The 16614-nt window shown below is 48.6% G+C and overlaps 1 protein-coding gene across 8 annotated transcripts in view; it reads right to left on the bottom strand.

Moving 5' to 3' along the window:
* Window positions 1–16614, bottom strand: part of LOC138565957 (uncharacterized) — a 1066445-nt gene that overhangs the window by 164754 nt on the left and 885077 nt on the right. For all 8 annotated transcript variants that reach the window (XR_011301733.1, XR_011301735.1, XR_011301734.1 and 5 more), the window contains one exon: window positions 12860–12892. Coding sequence is in view for 4 of the 8 variants with exons in the window: in XM_069643053.1 (XP_069499154.1) it covers window positions 12860–12892 (33 nt within the window). In the remaining 4 variants the exon portion in view is untranslated. The remainder of the gene's footprint in view (window positions 1–12859; window positions 12893–16614) is intronic.

Below are 16614 nucleotides of genomic sequence, written 5' to 3'. Positions count from 1 at the left end.
CCGCAACTCCCCCCTCTCCCGCGCTAGGCGGAGGATAAGATCTCTGTCACGATAATTGAGAATCTTGGCTATGATGGGCCTGGGACTATCTCCAGGCCTGGGACGCGGAGACAGGGCCCGGTGAGCCCGCTCGACAGTGAAGTAGGGGGAGAGGTCCGGGTCACCAAGCAGGTCCTTGAGAAGACGTTCGACCGCATCCTCCATTCGACCCTTCAGGGCAGTCTCTGGGACCCCAACAATGCGCAGGTTGTTTCTGCGTGAGCGGGATTCTAAGTCGTCGCATTTTGCCTTTACATTTTTCATGTCGCGCGACAAGGCAGCCACAGTGTCCTGTAGTGTGTGTATCTCGTCCTCGTTGGTGGATATCCGGTTTTCGGCCTCCGTGATTCTGGAGCCAGCCTGATCGACGCGTGTTTTGAGTGAGGCCACGTTAGCATTGATGTCGTCAAGCTTTTCATGAAAAGAGGCGAAGTTTTTGGCCATCGATTCCATCATGGCAGTAAGATCAGGAGCCGCAGCCACGGGACTCGGGTCGGCATCGGGTTCCTCAGGCGTAGTTGACGCGTGGCCCACCTCGGATCGGGGGACCGCCTTTGTAAATATATCCACGGCCCCCCCCCCTGGCGCCACTCTTGGAGCGATTCGACATGACCCGGATCAGAGAGACAGAGAGGGAGATGCTGAGATAAGATTAGCCAGGTATGGGCGCGAAGGAGGTAGCCGAACAGGTCCGGATCAGTCCAGCCCACGAGCCAGGAGGGCCCAGTTATATACTTGGTGTAGGGCTTACCAGAGGGAGCCCCAGTGCAGCTCCCGATGGTGTCCCCGCACAAGGAGACAGCTTATAGTCCAGCAGAGATTGGGAAGACAAGGAGGTGTAGTCTGGAGGAAGGGGTCCCCCGTATGTGTAGATGGGGTGCTGCGACGGCAGTGAGTATGGTCCGGTCAGTGAAACTATGCCGCTCAAGGTGAGATTGCCCAGTTACGCAGAATGAGTGGGGCAGAGGCGTAAGAGGTCCGATGGGTGCGGTGCAGGTCACCCTCTCAGCAGGATGAGGCGTAGTGTGGAGGGCGACAATTCCAGGAGGGAGTTAAGGCTCCAGGCAGTGCGGTGGAGGAGGGCCCCCACAGGGAGGGCCGCACGCCACTAGGCAGGCGAGGCCCGCTGGCACAGTGGGCAATGCGCGGGGAGTCTGGGTCTCAGCAGGCCCTCCCGAATGCAGGCGAAAGCCCCCGAATCTCACCTCCCACTCGCCGCGTCCTGCGGCCGCCCCGACTCCAGGCCGCCGCGGCGATCACCGAGGAAGGGGCTCCCCCAGGAGCGGCGATGGCGGCGGGCGCAGGGCTCCGCCGCGGCAGCATTCCCCGCGGGCCGGCACCACGCCCGGCCGCAGCGTCAATCCTCAGCGGGAAGGGTGGGCAGGCGAGGATGAAGGGGCACCAGGCAGCCGCGGCGATCACCGAGGAAGGGGCTCCTCCAGGAGCAGCGATGGCGGCGGGCGTAGGGCTCCGCCGCGGCAGCACTCCCCGCGGGCCGGCACCACGCCCGGCCCGCAGCGTCAATCCTCAGCGGGAAGGGTGGGCAGGCGAGGATGAAGGGGCACCAGGCAGCGATGAAGAGGTGCCGCGTTCGGGACCCAGGCACGGGCAAGAGGCGCCTGAGACGGCGGCCGGCACCCTTCCGGGCCGCGGCGCAAGCAGGAAATGCCGAAGGGCCCAGGGCCGCGCCGTCGCAAGTACGGCACGAAGGCGGATCAGGGGCACCCGATGTCCGTTTTCCTCCGGGATTCGGTGTGCGAGAAGGGCACGGCAGCAGGAGTATGTGTAGCGAAGCAGGGGTGCCGGATCCGCTACAGAACCGCAGATGTGAGCGGATAAGCGGCGGCCAGGCGCGGAGCTCAAGTACTAGGCAGCCATCTTGCAGGCTGCTCAACAGCGCCCCTAGCCAAAACTTGTTTTTAACAGGACTTTAATGTGGCTCTTTCAACAATGCCTGCCAGAGAAATAAAAATCCCTCTCTCACTCCACCAACAGTGGTGCGTTACTGTATAAAATGCCATGTCAAATTCTAGCACAATCCTGTTGTAAAGCACTGCGATGCTCTTGAGCTAGGTTTACGCTATAAGCAATAAAATAAAATAAAGGACACACATAAAGGGCTTATAAATTGAGTGGCTAAAGGCAACACTGGCAGGCACTTCAACTGCAAAGGTTGATGGTAAAATTTGATTAAAGCGAGCTCAAAGAGTTCCCATGAGTAGGTGTTTTGGACGGGAAGGGGCAGATACTGTGTGGGATTGGCCATAGGGATTAGCATGGCCATGGGCAGTCAATGGGATGAGCAAATAACCAAACACAACCTACAAGCTGTGTGTCTGTATTTCTTAAGCCCAAAACCAAGGCATCTTTGTGTCCCTCCTCATATGCCATTTTTCCCTATCTGTAACCTAATGCAATAGTTTCAGCTATTAGGTGGTGCTACCTAATAGCCCAAACTAACAAGCATTGGCAATGCCAACAGTTTGGGCTTTGGTGCAGGCATGTGAAAGGCACTTGCCACGTACAGCCATATTGGTATTAACTGGCCATTGATGGTAGCTCGTGCAAAATGGTGCAAGTACCTGGGCATCTAATAGCAGTTCCTGGCAAATGCCTAATACTTCTTTACAAGCTAAAACGGGTGGTTTTGCCAATGCTTGTTTTTAACAGGAATTCAGTGAAGGGCACGCAGAGTTCTTATAAATCGAGTGGCTGAAGGCAGACCTGGTTGATTATTTTATTACAACAGTAGCGGGTTTACAACTCCAATTAAGCCATTAAATCTCTGAGGACTACTTTGAAAAAACACTGGCAGGAATTTCGAACACACAGTTTGATGGTAAGGCTTGAGTAAAGCCAGCTCAAACAGTTCCTACGGGGAGGTCTTTTGAATACACTCTATGCATAAACAACAGGAGATTTGGAAATAATGTTGGCAGCCGTTGCGGTTAGTTTAATTTTGTTCCTATTTGCGGACGATGTGCTTTCTCAAATATTTCATTACTGTCCTGCTCCCATAGTAGTTCATATGACCATTTATTTCCTGTAGGTAATCTCTTATCTGATTTATTGAGGTTCATCTGAATGCCCCTCTCCACAATCAGGCTGCTGTAACTGCTTTTGCTTCACCAAGGGGCTCCATATATACATCCTCTACATTCTATTATGTCATAATACTACAGCCTGGCAATGAGGCCCAGCCTGAACATAAACAAACAACTTAAAATCTACACAAGAGCCTAGGTGGTGCTTTGGCCTGTGGCAATCACTATTTTAAATGTAGACATGTATATGATAAAGTGTGCACAATATAACAAATTGATGAACAAATCTGATCACTTTATTAAGTCAATGATTCCATAAGACAGGTCTCTCATTAATAGCAATGTTTTATTACACCACAAATAAGGTGAAAATAGATGTGAGGGATTGTTTACAAGAGGAAATATAAATCCTTAACATGGTTGGAAGTCACTTTCATAAGGCGGGATTGGCGAGAAGCAATTTGGCTAAATATGTACAATAAATCACAGGTTTTAAAAAGAAACACCATCTCTTTTTCAACAACAATTCATGTTGGGGTATATACCATAGTCTCCAATGAAAACCAAACTCGAGCCTTTTTCAATTGGAACGCATTATGAAAACATTTGAACTCCAGAAAGCACATCCATCCATCCGAATAGGAGGTTTTAAATGTACTAATAACAATTATTTTACTTTTCCCAGTGCCCCATAGGAGGTTCAGAAGAATAGAATGTATAGACTTCAAAATTGAAACGGGCAAGGGGACGGAGAGCATTTGCAAGAAGTATAAAACTATTGGTGATAACTTAATTTTGATGCTTTTCAAACGACCCCACCACGATAGATACAAAGGAGACCAAGTTGTAAGTAAGGGCCTAATTCATGGAACATTTAGCGTGGTGCTAAGTCACTTTGCACTTTGCTAAATGTTCCATGAATCAATTATAGCACCAGACAGGGATTTGGCCACACATATATAGTCTAAGCGTGGGAGCGTATTATGGGGTCAAGAATGGAAGGAAAAATATAACTGTGGGATGGGTCAAGCGCCAGAAGTCTAATAAACCCACCTCCGAGAGGCAGATTTATGTGTTATAAAGCTCCTAAACATACATTTAGATCTTCTATCCATAAAGGGGTCTATGATGTTATAGAAGTCACCACATACAATTAGATCTGTCAAATTGGATTGTATAATAGTATGTTTAATATTTCTCCAGAATTCAGGATCAGGGGTGGTTGGACCATATGTATTCATGATAGAGACAATTTCAGAGCCTATTTGTAGTTTGACCCAGGCCCACCTACCTTTGTCTTCCACATCTTTATGTAATTGCTAGACCGTTCAGTTTGTCATCAGCTTATCTAGCTATACCTTCACAGACCTAGAAATGTTTGGGTTTCATTGACTCAGGAAGAGATAGATGAGTCTTCTGGATACATGAAACTGACGGGTTACATTTCTTAAGATGGGATAACATTTTCTGTCTTTTAATAGGATTATTAATACCCTTTATATTCCAGGAAATTAATTTAAACACCAATAGAGCTGATCAAATAGGTTCATACCTAGGTATAAGGACATAGAAGGAACTGTACAATGGTAAATGAGGGAGATAACAAATCTGAGCAAAAGAAGATAGGTTACTGTTTTGCGGGTGTTGTAAATACATATTTGAAAAGGTACACACTAGGGGAAAAAGACAAGCACAAGGATGCTTTAAATCCTGACAAACAGGTACACACATTAGTAGAATAAGATTAAGGACTGTAACAAGAGTAATCATAACATACAGGTTAGAGACCAAGTATATAGAGAGAGAAGAGAAAGAGAATGATTATGGTGCTATGTGGCACCTAAGGGACCAAAGATGGCCCTACAAAGAGCAGGCACCTGACCACTGCCTTCGCCCTTTAATAAAGTAGTAGAAATTGAGATACATCACACCCGTGAAAACCATGATGAAGGCATGAGCCCTTAAGGAGAAACCCTAGGTGACGGCAGAGCAGATGTCGGAGGATGATGGTAGGGATACATACATATTTTCTATTTTAAGGGACCTCATATAGAATTTAAGGTCCATCAGGTCATCAAACACTGAGGTTCTTCCATTTGCAATCACCTTAAATGAACATGGATGATAAAGGCCGTATCTGACGTTCAATAGTTTTAATACCGGACGGTAGGACTAAAATTCCTTCCTGCGTTGAGACGCTTTCTTTGCTAAATCTTGAGAAATGAAAATTCTACATCCTTTCTAGGTTAGATGATTCATTTCCTTCACCTTCCTGATGATTCAGTGCAGTTGTGTGTATTCCAGTAGAAGAAAGATCATAGTACGCGGAGTAGACCATGAGTAATGAGAAGCATCCTCAAGGCCAATACGATGTGCGCTCTGAATGTTCAAAACCGTTGCTCTTCTACACTTACCCTGTTCTCCCTCTCATCCTTTCTCGCTTCAAATGTGGCCCATCAGTCAACTAACTGATGCAGCTTGTGGTTAGTGAGTTCCATAAGCGGCTTAAGTGTCTTCCATTCCTGTAAAATTGCCTCCATACATGGATCTGAAGAGGCAAGAGGAGGACAGGAGTCACCTGTGGACCTTTTAAGCATGGCTGAGGGGGTTGAGTTTGAAATACCTTTTCCCAAAGAACTTTTCTGCCCCCCCCTTTCTCATGCCATGTTTACAAGCAAAGTGTACATTTGGTATAAACACAAATAATGGGCATAGGGAGCTATGCTGTAATGTTACCCACGCAGTCTTTAGGACTTAGGAAGGAGAAAGCCCAATTTTTCGTAATAATATAATGTTACAAACTTCTGAAAAATCTGATGAAGGATGAAGAATAAATAGTTGAAATACACCTTGCTTTTTGTATATTACTTTTTCCCCAGTAGATGGCGCACTACAAAGTCCACGAGGAAGCAGCACATGTATTGCCGCTCCTTCGGACCCGCTCTTCTCACACACAGCAGCCACTTCAGAGCGAAGTTCCGCTTCTTCCTCAGACCACCGTTTCGGCCTCCCTGGACACGGGCAAACAACGTAATTCTTTTAAATCAGGTACACACATTCAAGAAATGCAGTTCGGTACCTTTTCTGAACCTTTTTGTATTGATGAAAGGTGTTCCTAGATCTCGTATAAATGAAACTTGTGGGAGAGAAGTGATTCAGGCGGCCATAGATCTGGGCCAAATCCAACCTCAGGCCCTAGCGGAGACTGTACTTGGCTGTTTTCTGTGGACGTCCCCTGATTGTCCTGCACCACCTCTATTCAGCTGGGTCTGTGGTCATGCAGAAGGTTATTCGGTAAAGGAGGCATAGGTTTCACTTGAATTACTGGTCACTTAGGAGGAAAGGTTCTAAGTTCAATACTGAACACCCCCTCCTCCAAAGTATAGTATACTAGCCCCAGGTAGATAAAGTCATACCAGTAATCTCTCAACATAGCTACCAACCTTTTTTGTCACCAAGGCGAGTGAAAACACCCGATTTTATTTTTGGCGGGAGAGAGGCCCATAGAAGTGAATGGGCGTATGAGGGACTTGGCGGGTGATTCATCTGCTTTCAAGGCAGGTGACACCCGCCAAAAGCTGGTGAGTTGAGAGCTATGTCTCAAGTTAGGGTAAATGAGAAGAACAAGTTACTCTCTTACCTGGTAACATTCTTTCGATGGCATGGTCCGACGACGTATTCCATATCTATGACAGTAATCACCACAGCTGTGCTGCTTCGGAAAACTTTCGGCATCTGCGTCCTGCGTTGATGACATCGATGCGCCGTCCTCGAGGACCTCCTCCGACGGCCGACGTCACTGGATGTTATAAGTAGGACGCACGACGCCCGTAGCCTCAGTTGGAGTTTTTTCCCAGAACGTGTGCCACCAGTCTTCTGCCAGTCTGACACACAAAGCCTTGCGGAAACGTAAGCTGCAATCGCATAAGAAATTCTGTATCGGGGAAGGTAGGGAGGGAGCTATATGGACTACGTCGTCGGACCATCCCATCGAAAGAACGTTACCAGGTAAGAGAGTAACTTGTTCTTCGAGGGGATTGGGTCCTCCGACGTATTCCATATCTATGACGAGACTCCCAAAGCAGTACCAATGCAAGGAGGTGAGAAAAGAATTTAGAAAACAGAAATTTAGCATGCCCAATCAAATTGCGGAGTAAAGGACCGCCATGCCAAAGGCCAGATCCTGCCCCCGGTTGGAATCGAGAGAATAGTGACGTACAAAAGTATGTACCGAAGCCCAGGTGGCTGCATCACAGATGTTGCGAATAGGAACACCCCTCTGCAGGGCAGTAGAGGCAGCCATTCCCCTGGTAGAATGGGCCCGTAAGCCGACCGGTGGGTCCTTACCCGCCAAGCGGTAACACTCAGAGATAGCCAAAATAATCCAGCGAGACAAAGTCTGTTTCGTCACAGCCTGTCCCAAACGCTTTCCAGCGTAACCAATAAAGAGCTGATCGTCCACTCTGACCCGGGACATGCGTGAAATATAAAAGCTTAACGCTCTCCTAGGATCAAACCTATGGAGCCTCTCCTCTTCCTTACCAGGATGGGGAGGAGGATAAAATGCCTCAAGAACAACCTTCTGGCCTAATTGAAATTCCGACACCACCTTCGGAAGAAAAGAAGGACGAACTCTAAGGACTTATGAAACACAGTGAAGGGTGGCTTAACTGAAAGTGCCTGTAACTCACTCACTCTGCGAGCGGAAGTGACCGCAACTAAAAATACAGTTTTCAGAGTTAACAGTCTCAAAGGGCATCAATGCAAAGGCTCAAACAGAGCACCCATCAGAAACTTGAGAACAAGGTTCAAATCCCAACCAGGCACCTGGAAAGGTGACAGAGGGAACACATTAGTGAGCCCTTTCAGAAACTGAGAAATTAAAGGAATTTTAAAATAGGAACACTCTTCAGACGAGCGCTTAAATATGGACAGCGCCGCCAGGTAACCTTTAATGGTACCCAGTTGAAGGCCCCTGTGGGCCAAAGAAAGCAAAAAAGACAGAACCATGGGTATTTCACATGCAAAAGGATCCACATTCTTAACCCTGCACCAGTCGCAAAATTTTCTCCAACAGCAACGGTACAGGGGCTTTGTTGCGGGCCTTTTGGCCGAAAGCAACACCTCCATCACGTCTTCAGGGAGGTCCCAATCCTTATACCTCAACCTTTCAGAAACCAAGCATGAAGGTTGAGGGACCTGACCTCTGGATGGAGAACCTGACCCCCCTCCCATGAGAGCAGATCGTCTCGGTAGGGAAGACGACGTGGAGGGCAGATAGACAAGTCGAGAAGGTCCGGGTACCACGTCCTCCGGGCCCACGCCGGAGCAATGAGGATCATCCGGGAACCGAACCGCCGTAACCTCCGCAGAACTTGCGGGATGACGGGGACTTGAGGAAACGCGTACAGCAGTAGGAATGACCACTCCACCACGAACGCGTCTCCTAAGGCTCCGTTTGGAGGAAATTCCCACAAGCAGAACCTCTCGCACTTCCGGTGGACACTGGAAGCGAAGAGATCCACTTGAGGGGTCCCCCAAAGGGCGAAGATCTCCAGGAGAATCGCCTGACCCAACTCCCACTCGTGAGAGATTGCGCTCTGCCTGCTCAGAGCGTCCGCCGTCTCGTTTTCGTCTCCTGCCAGATGAACTGCCGAGATCGAAATTTCCTGCTGGATTGCCCAGAACCAGATCTGCATCGCCTCCCTGCACAAAGGAAGTGACCCTGCCCCCCGGTTTTTGTTGAGGTAGTGCATGGCCACTGTGTTGTCCGTCAGGATCAGGATATTCTTTCCTCGCACAGTCGGCAGAAAAGCCTTCAGGGCTAGCCTGACGGCCCTCAGCTCCAGCAGATTGATATGGAGTTTGGACTCTGACGGAGACCAACGACCACTGACTGTCAACTCATTGGCATGAGCTCCCCATCCCGTGAGGGATGCGTCCGACACGATCGTCACCTCCGGCCAGGGCAGCCAAAATGGATCCCCCCTCATCAGATTGCCTTTGTCTGCCCACCACAGAAGGTGCCGGGCGACCGAAGATGGCACCTGAACAGGGTCCGACATCCTGCCGGAGGACTGAGACCGCTGGAGCTTGAGTGCCCATTGCAAAGATCTCATCCGCAACCTGGCCTCTGGCACCAGAAGAATGCAGGATGCCATGAGGCCGAGCAGTCTAAAGAACTAGAACGCTGGGAGAGTCTGGGCAAGTTGAAACTTGTGCACCATCTGCTGAATGCGATGAGCCCTCACCTGGGGAGGAAAACACTGCCCCAGGGACGTGTTGAGCATTGCTCCGATGTACTGGAGCCTCTGAGTTGGTGTCAAATGGGACTTCTTTAAGTTGAGGGAGAAGCCCAGTTTGTGGAGGGAGTGGCAGGTGACTGACAGATGATCCAGGACTTGCTCGGGAGAGCGCGCCCTGATCAACCAATCGTCCAGGTAGTGGTAGACGTGAATCCCCCCTTTCCTGAGGTGTGCTGCCACCACTACCATGAGCTTGGTGAAGACCCTCGGGACGGAGGTCAATCCGAACGGCAGGACCCGAAACTGAAAGTGCGAGTCGCCAACCGCAAACCTCAGGTACTTCTTGTGCTTTGGATGGATCGGCACATGAAAATAAGCGTTCTTGAGGTCGAGCGACACCAACCAGTCCTGAAGTTGAAGGGCCTGGAGGACTTGAGAGAGAGTAACCATCTTGAACTTGTCCTTCCTGAGGAGTTTGTTCAAACCGCGCAAGTCCATGATGGGTCTCAATCCCCCGTCTTTCTTGGAAATCAAAAAATAAGGGGAATACCATCCCTTGTTCCTCTCCGCTACAGGCACCAGTTCTATGGCGCCTTTCTCCAGCAGGGATTGAATTTCCTGCGCAAGGAGCGGATCCGGACTCTTCAAAGAGAGATTCCCTGGTGGATTGTCTTGAGGCCTCTGCCAGAAAGGAAGACAGTAGCCGTGGGTTATGATCTCCAGAACCCACACATCTGAAGCAATGGCGCGCCACTCTGCAAGATGCTGCAACAGCCTTCCCCCAACCGGCGAACCATGGGACATGGCCTCATGACTGAGCTGAAGCGGCTGCGGCATTGCCTGAGGGCAAAGAGGCAACAGCCTGAGCGGCCTTGGCACCTCGAGTACCTTGTTTTCCACCTCTGGCACTCCTACAGTGGCCCCTTTGACTGGCAGCTCCTCTCGCTTTACCAAAGGATGAGTAATAATGAAAGGAACCTCTCCTCCATTGCTGTCCCCCTAGGACGAAAAGGCGGAGGTTGTCGAACTGCAGAACCCAACGACTTCGCTGCAGCTTTGGAGGTCTGCAACCTCTCAAGGCTCTCGTCAGCCTTGCTGCCAAAAAAGATGTTCTCCGTCAAAGGGCATGTAGAGGAGCCAGGCCTGCACATCAGGAGCAAACCCCGACTTCCGCAACCACGCAAACCTGCGTATCACGGTGCTCGCCGCCATGGACCGTCTGACGCAATCTGCCATGTCCAAACCCGACTGAACGGCCTCACACATAGAATTCTTGCCATCCTGAACCATGGCAAGGAAACCATCCCGTTCATCCCCTTCGGGAATATGTTCAGCCGCCAAGGAAACACAGTTCCACAGAGTGTGCGTGAAACGAGACAAGGCACAAATGGAGTTGGCAGCCTGAAGCGCCATACCCCCTGCAGAAAACACTTTCTTCGCCTAGCCGTCAAAGCGCTTGCCGTCCCTATCAGGAGGGATGGTAGGGTACAACGCCTGCTTTGCTGGGGCCGTAGCCGCCTGCACCACCAAACTCTCCGGAGTAGGGTGCTTGGACAAGTAGCAGGGGTCACTACTGGCTGGTCGGTATTTTCGCGGCAAAGACTTGCTCACTGCCGGGAGACTCTCCGGAGCAGTCCAAGCCGCTGCCACCCTTCTTTACAGAGCCATATGGCATGGCAGTACCGGGTCAGTTGGCGGACCAATGTAGAGGATATCCATAAGGTCATCCTGAACAAACTCCCCTTGGGGAGCAGACCATCCTAAGTACTCGGTGACCCGTGACATAAGTCGCCGGTACGAAGAATCGGCATGAGTGCCAGGCTCAGGCCTACAAAACTCCACCTCCGGAGAGGTGTCCAGCCCACTAGCATCATGCAGGGACTGCCTCAGGTCCTCAAACTGGCTATGGCCCGAGAGAATCTCGTCAGGCACTGTGTCAGGCACCATGCCATCATAAGAGCCCTCATCCACCTCTGAAATGAATTTCAGATGGCGGTAAGAAGGCACAGAACTGGAACCAAAGCCATGCTTGACCTTGGCCAGAGCCTTCCTAGGTGGTTCCCCTGCGCCACGGGGTACCCCCGTAGACACAGCCCCGAAAGGCGTCAAGGGCGTCGAGTGAATCGGCACTGACATCGAGAGAATCGGCGTCGACGACAGACGCAGCGCCGACAGCATCGACGGTGTCGACACAGGCCTCGAGGGAGGAGCCTCGAGCGTGTCCCTCGACATCCTGGGCGCCGAAGGCGTCGATGACTTCCTCGGAGGCGGAGCCTCGAGAGAGTCCGTTGACGACCTCGGCGCCACAGGCGTCGATGTCTTCTTTGAAGACTTCACAGGTTCATGCGGACTCGAGCTCGCCGAGGACCGGGACCTGGTCCGGGCATGCCGAGAACGATTTGCCTTGTCCGAGCGGGACCTTTCCCGCGAATCGTGATGACCACCCGAGCCCGATGGCATGCGAGCAGTGTCTCTCGGCTGATCACGACCGACCCCACTCGGAGGCAAGGACGGACCAGTGCCCTGCGATTCGAGAATCGCCAACATTTTCTTCCCGAAGGAAGCCCATTCCTCTGGTGTTGCATGCTTGGTGGGGTAAGCGACCCGCCGACGGGTGGAGTCCTCGGATGAGGACGGGGAAGGCGCTTCCGGGAGTGCCTCGAAGAGGCAGAGGAGTGGCGAGACCGACTCCGGGACCAAGACCCACTGGACTTCCGATGACGACGCAGAGAGTCGCCCCTCGAGTCGTCCGTCGAAAGCCCCGCAGACCTCGACTTCCGGGGCTTGGACACCTTACCTATCGATAACTTCTTCTTGTGCTCCCGCAAGGCTTTCGACGTGAGCGACTGGCAGTCGACACAGTCATCCGTGTCATGGGCCTCCCCGAGGCACCAGAGGCAGGAGGTGTGCGAGTCCGTGACCGACATCTTGGACCCACAGTCCCCGCACTTCTTAAAGCCCGGACGCGGTGTGGAAGACGAGGTAGACATCTTCACGAAGAATAACTTCACAAACAAACAGGTTCGAAGAACGGAGATGAACAACAGAAACTCCAAAGAGTCGAGGCGTACCGAGATTCACGAAGCGAACAAGTTCGTGGAAAAAACGGAACTGAGGCTACGGGCATCGTGTGTCCTACTTATAACATCCAGTGACGTCGGCCATCGGAGGAGGTCCTCGAGCAAGGCCGCAGGTCAAGTGGAAGCTAGTTTTTGGGCTTAGAGAGCCTGTGTTTGGGGACTGGTGAAGACAGAAAATGTTCTGGAAGAGCAGTGACTAGACAAAACATAAAATTATGTTGTCTTGTCAGAATGACAGATGAACAAAGAGATGAGAAAAGAGAGTGCATGCTCTGATGACAACCTTTTGCTTCCTACACAATCGAAGTGTACAGCTGAGGACTGGATTCTTCACATTTGACTGGCAATGGCACCATTGTAGTGGTGTCCTGCACTGAAATAAAACTGATTGGAACTAAAATACTGCACAGGCAAGAATAAACTACTGATTATTCAACAGATTATCACTTACGGGGGGGTTGGAGAGACAGCAGGAGTATCGCCCCTAGGGAAGCAAAACACAAAGATTACTGAAAATGATGTTTACTGTTGGACTAAGCATCATGGAAATCTACATTGCTATGTAGTGAACATCACAAATTCAAAAAAGTACTCTTTGGAATCACATATCATATAGACTTACACGCAGGGAATGTACCTTACAGTGCATCATGCATTTATACAACACATATGTTGAATGAATGCAGCACTGTGGGTATCCCCTCCACAAAAAAAGCAATTTAGATCCACCATTGAAATGGAGACTGTACTATTAACATCCACGCCACGTTACCAGAATGGGAATTCAGACCCCAAAACACACTTCATAACCACCCTATAAATACTGCTGCCTTACAAACTGGTGGGCCCTTATGTTATTTCACTGATGATAACGCTAACAACATGCTCAACAAGATTATTGATCTAGTGGTCCCCCTCTTGATGGATGACAGCTCACTTCCCACCCTGGTTTCAATCTGTTCTCACTTCCCATAGACTGCACTGTGGCCACCTGCCATCTAATCATGGGAGAAATCAAAATGTAATGCTTACAAGACTAGACTCAAACTAGCCAAGAATAACTACCACAAGGCCCTCTTCACTGCAACACATTCATTCATCGGTAGCAGGGTAACCTGTGCCAACAGTAGGCTAAGGAAGTGCTTTAAAAACATTCATAGCTCTGTTAAACTGTCCTGCACCGATGCTTGGATCTCCCCTCAAATACCTCTTTATCAAGAAAGTTGACATCCAGAATGTTTAACCTTGTTAAACTCAACTCACGACCCTAGTATAACTTCTTATTTTCTACCGTCCAATCTGGCCCTTTTGCTTCTGTTTCTCAACATCTAGCAAAACTAAGAGAGGCCTCTCTTAAAGGCCCTAAGATCCTCCTAGGCTGCCAGTGATGCCATCCAAGCCGCCCTAGAGAAGGAACTGTGCTCCCAAAATTGACCCACTACTAGCATGCATCGTCAAGTCCCTGCAGTAGTCGCTGGTCCTAATGCCTTATCTTCTGCTGAATAAATGCTTTGCTAAAACTCAGGATCCAGGGGAACTACCAACCCTTTTATGACCTCAATTGCCATTCCAAAAGCCTGGCTTGAAAAAATGTACGATTCCATCTATTGAACTTCCTGGAGGAAGACAATATAGATCATAGGCATTTCCTAATAATCCCCCCTATTAATGCCTATGATCGGAGCCTGGCATAGGTCAACTGCAAAGCTCCAACCTTATGTATCCGCTCTGACCTCAATGCTATCTTCCTCCTCACACTCTCATGACACTCACATTGCACTCATACATGACACTCTCATTGACAGACTAAGAGGAACTACCACCATTAATCGACCCCACTGTCAATGAGTTGCTCTACTTCCTTAGCAACTAAAATATTGCAACACAAACACAATGCTCCATATTCAAGGTTGGACAGTCCTGTTTAGGGTAGTACTTTAGTAAATATGGGAATGGTTTATGGTTCAAGTCAGGATCATTTAGTACTTGGTGTGATACCGCCAATAAGGTCATAATGTGAGTCATAATGTGAGAATGGGCCAACTGTGGTTGAGTCTGATATTGAAGGTATTCTAGATCCTGAAGAAAGCTGCATAACATGGTTTGGCTAAAACCAGTTGGTCATTAGAAAATAGTGAGTGACATGGAACTAAAGAAACCACTTAAGTAATTTGGTTCTATGTGATTGTTTGCGAAAACAAACAGCGAAAGAAATACCAAAATGTTCTCTTTTTTCTATTTGCGGGGGCCCCACCCCATACCCCCTGTTTCCCTATGAGTTTAAGCCTAGCCCAACCCCCTCCCCACCCACGTTATCCCCTTAACCCACCCCCATGTATATTTTTAAAACATTGCAGTGTTTTTTTTTGTTTTGGGTTCGTAAAAAAATCCCTCTCTGAAGTTTTTTTTCTCAGCTGAAATCACTGGATACCAGTAATTTAAGCATGATTGTGCACAGATTGACCTACCAATAATAGTTAACAAAACAGTTTGCAGGTCTATTACATATCTACTATATAAACAGGTTGAATTATTCATACTGTGGCTTTTCCTTTATGACCTACAGATTTCAGAAAAATGCTCCCTTTCAAGCGCCTTTTGCAGCATATTTTCTGCTTCTCTGTCCTCTGCTTGCAGCGTAGATACACTGAGACTTATTGGTATGACAGTCTCAACGTTTCACAATTTTTAATGGGTGGCACACCATGCATGGTTGAGGAGTAGATTGTATTTACGGCTACTTTTGCTTTCCCTGCATCTCTACTTTTGATGCCTTCAGGTATATTGTGTGATAGTTCCTATCTTGTTGTAACCTACTTCCTTAGCAAGCAAGTTAAACAAGTCAAACCTTATCCCTTTCTTTCCAAAACTATCGTGTAACGCACAGGGTGCAAACAGGTTAGCTTCTCTCATTCATCGTCTCGTGTCTTAGTATGATCCTGTCAGATACAGTAAATCCCAGGGAAAAAGGATTTATCCTGATTTTTAGCATACTTGAATAAAAAAATGTCCATGCCATGTGGTGCGAGTATTCCAGTTCTCATGGAATAAGGTGATTTTCATTAACTGTGCCCTATTTTCCTTCTCATTCAAAAACCTGCTACATTCTGTGGACATGGCATGATGGCTCACCATTGTTACAATGGTGCGCATCGTTAAGGCTGTCTTAGGTACGCATAGTGGAGTCCACCCTGGATCACCACATGCATGCATACACTGTAGGGCCCAGAAACCTAGGAGAATCCAGGGGGAGGACACACCTGAACTAAGAGGCAAGGGGTATAAGGCCCTAATGTACCAAATGCTGATTGATCTTGTGACAAGATATGGGAGTACTATATTTGTGGTGAAGAATGTGTGCATTTCTCAGCCAGTGTGCATTGGTCGGGCATGACAAAGGCATTTTTATCAGATGCATTCCCTGGAGAGGAAAGGTTGAGAAAGGCTCTTTGCGGGGCCATCAATTGTGATTAATTTCTCATGTTGTCTCAAATTTACTGGGCTCTGGTGCAACTGGTAACATTGTAAAAAGGAAAAAATTGAAACATAGATGAGATTTGTCTTGCAGATTCGAAGACTTATGTAGAGGAACAATTTCACATTGTCAAATTGGTGTTCTCCAAATCTGGCGTCAAAAATTGGAAAGTGAAATTGATAAGGAATCAGTTGATGATCTGTTACATATTGGAAGCGTACTGCATAATTGTATGGTGACTACTTTTTAGACTAATGATTGAGGGAGATTGCATAATCCAACTGGGTTGAAAACACCAGTTGATGTTAGATCACTTGATAACAGTGAGAGCACAGGATCTGAAAGCAAAGGTGACAAACCAGAATGAATTGATGGAATAGCAGGAAAGAATTTCAAATGGAGAATAGCCTGACATGACAAAAAAAGCTAGTATTAGGCAAGGGTATGGATGCTGGAGAAGCAGTGTTGTTGCAATTGGAAGTGACAAATCTGGAATCTCGGCTGTCGGAGGAGCTAGAGCACATGCGTGCAAGCCATGAAAGGTGTGTCTCTAATCATAGGTGTGCTCAGAGGTAATTAGAGGTCCAAGATGAACGGATACAAGACAATGTCAAAATTCGCAGATGAAAGGCTAATTAACTAACATGCGAGATGAGAGGAATCAAATGAGCATTAAGGTGCAGATTTTGTGCTGCCAATAGACAGGTGTTAAGCCAGCTGTGACAGTGTGA

Source organism: Ambystoma mexicanum, chromosome 2p (assembly GCF_040938575.1).
Source record: "Ambystoma mexicanum isolate Mex_15411 chromosome 2p, UKY_AmexF1_1, whole genome shotgun sequence".
In the NCBI taxonomy this organism is placed as follows: domain Eukaryota; kingdom Metazoa; phylum Chordata; class Amphibia; order Caudata; family Ambystomatidae; genus Ambystoma; species Ambystoma mexicanum.
Note: the sequence above shows the minus strand (reverse complement) of the source record. Positions and strands in the feature narration are given on the sequence as shown.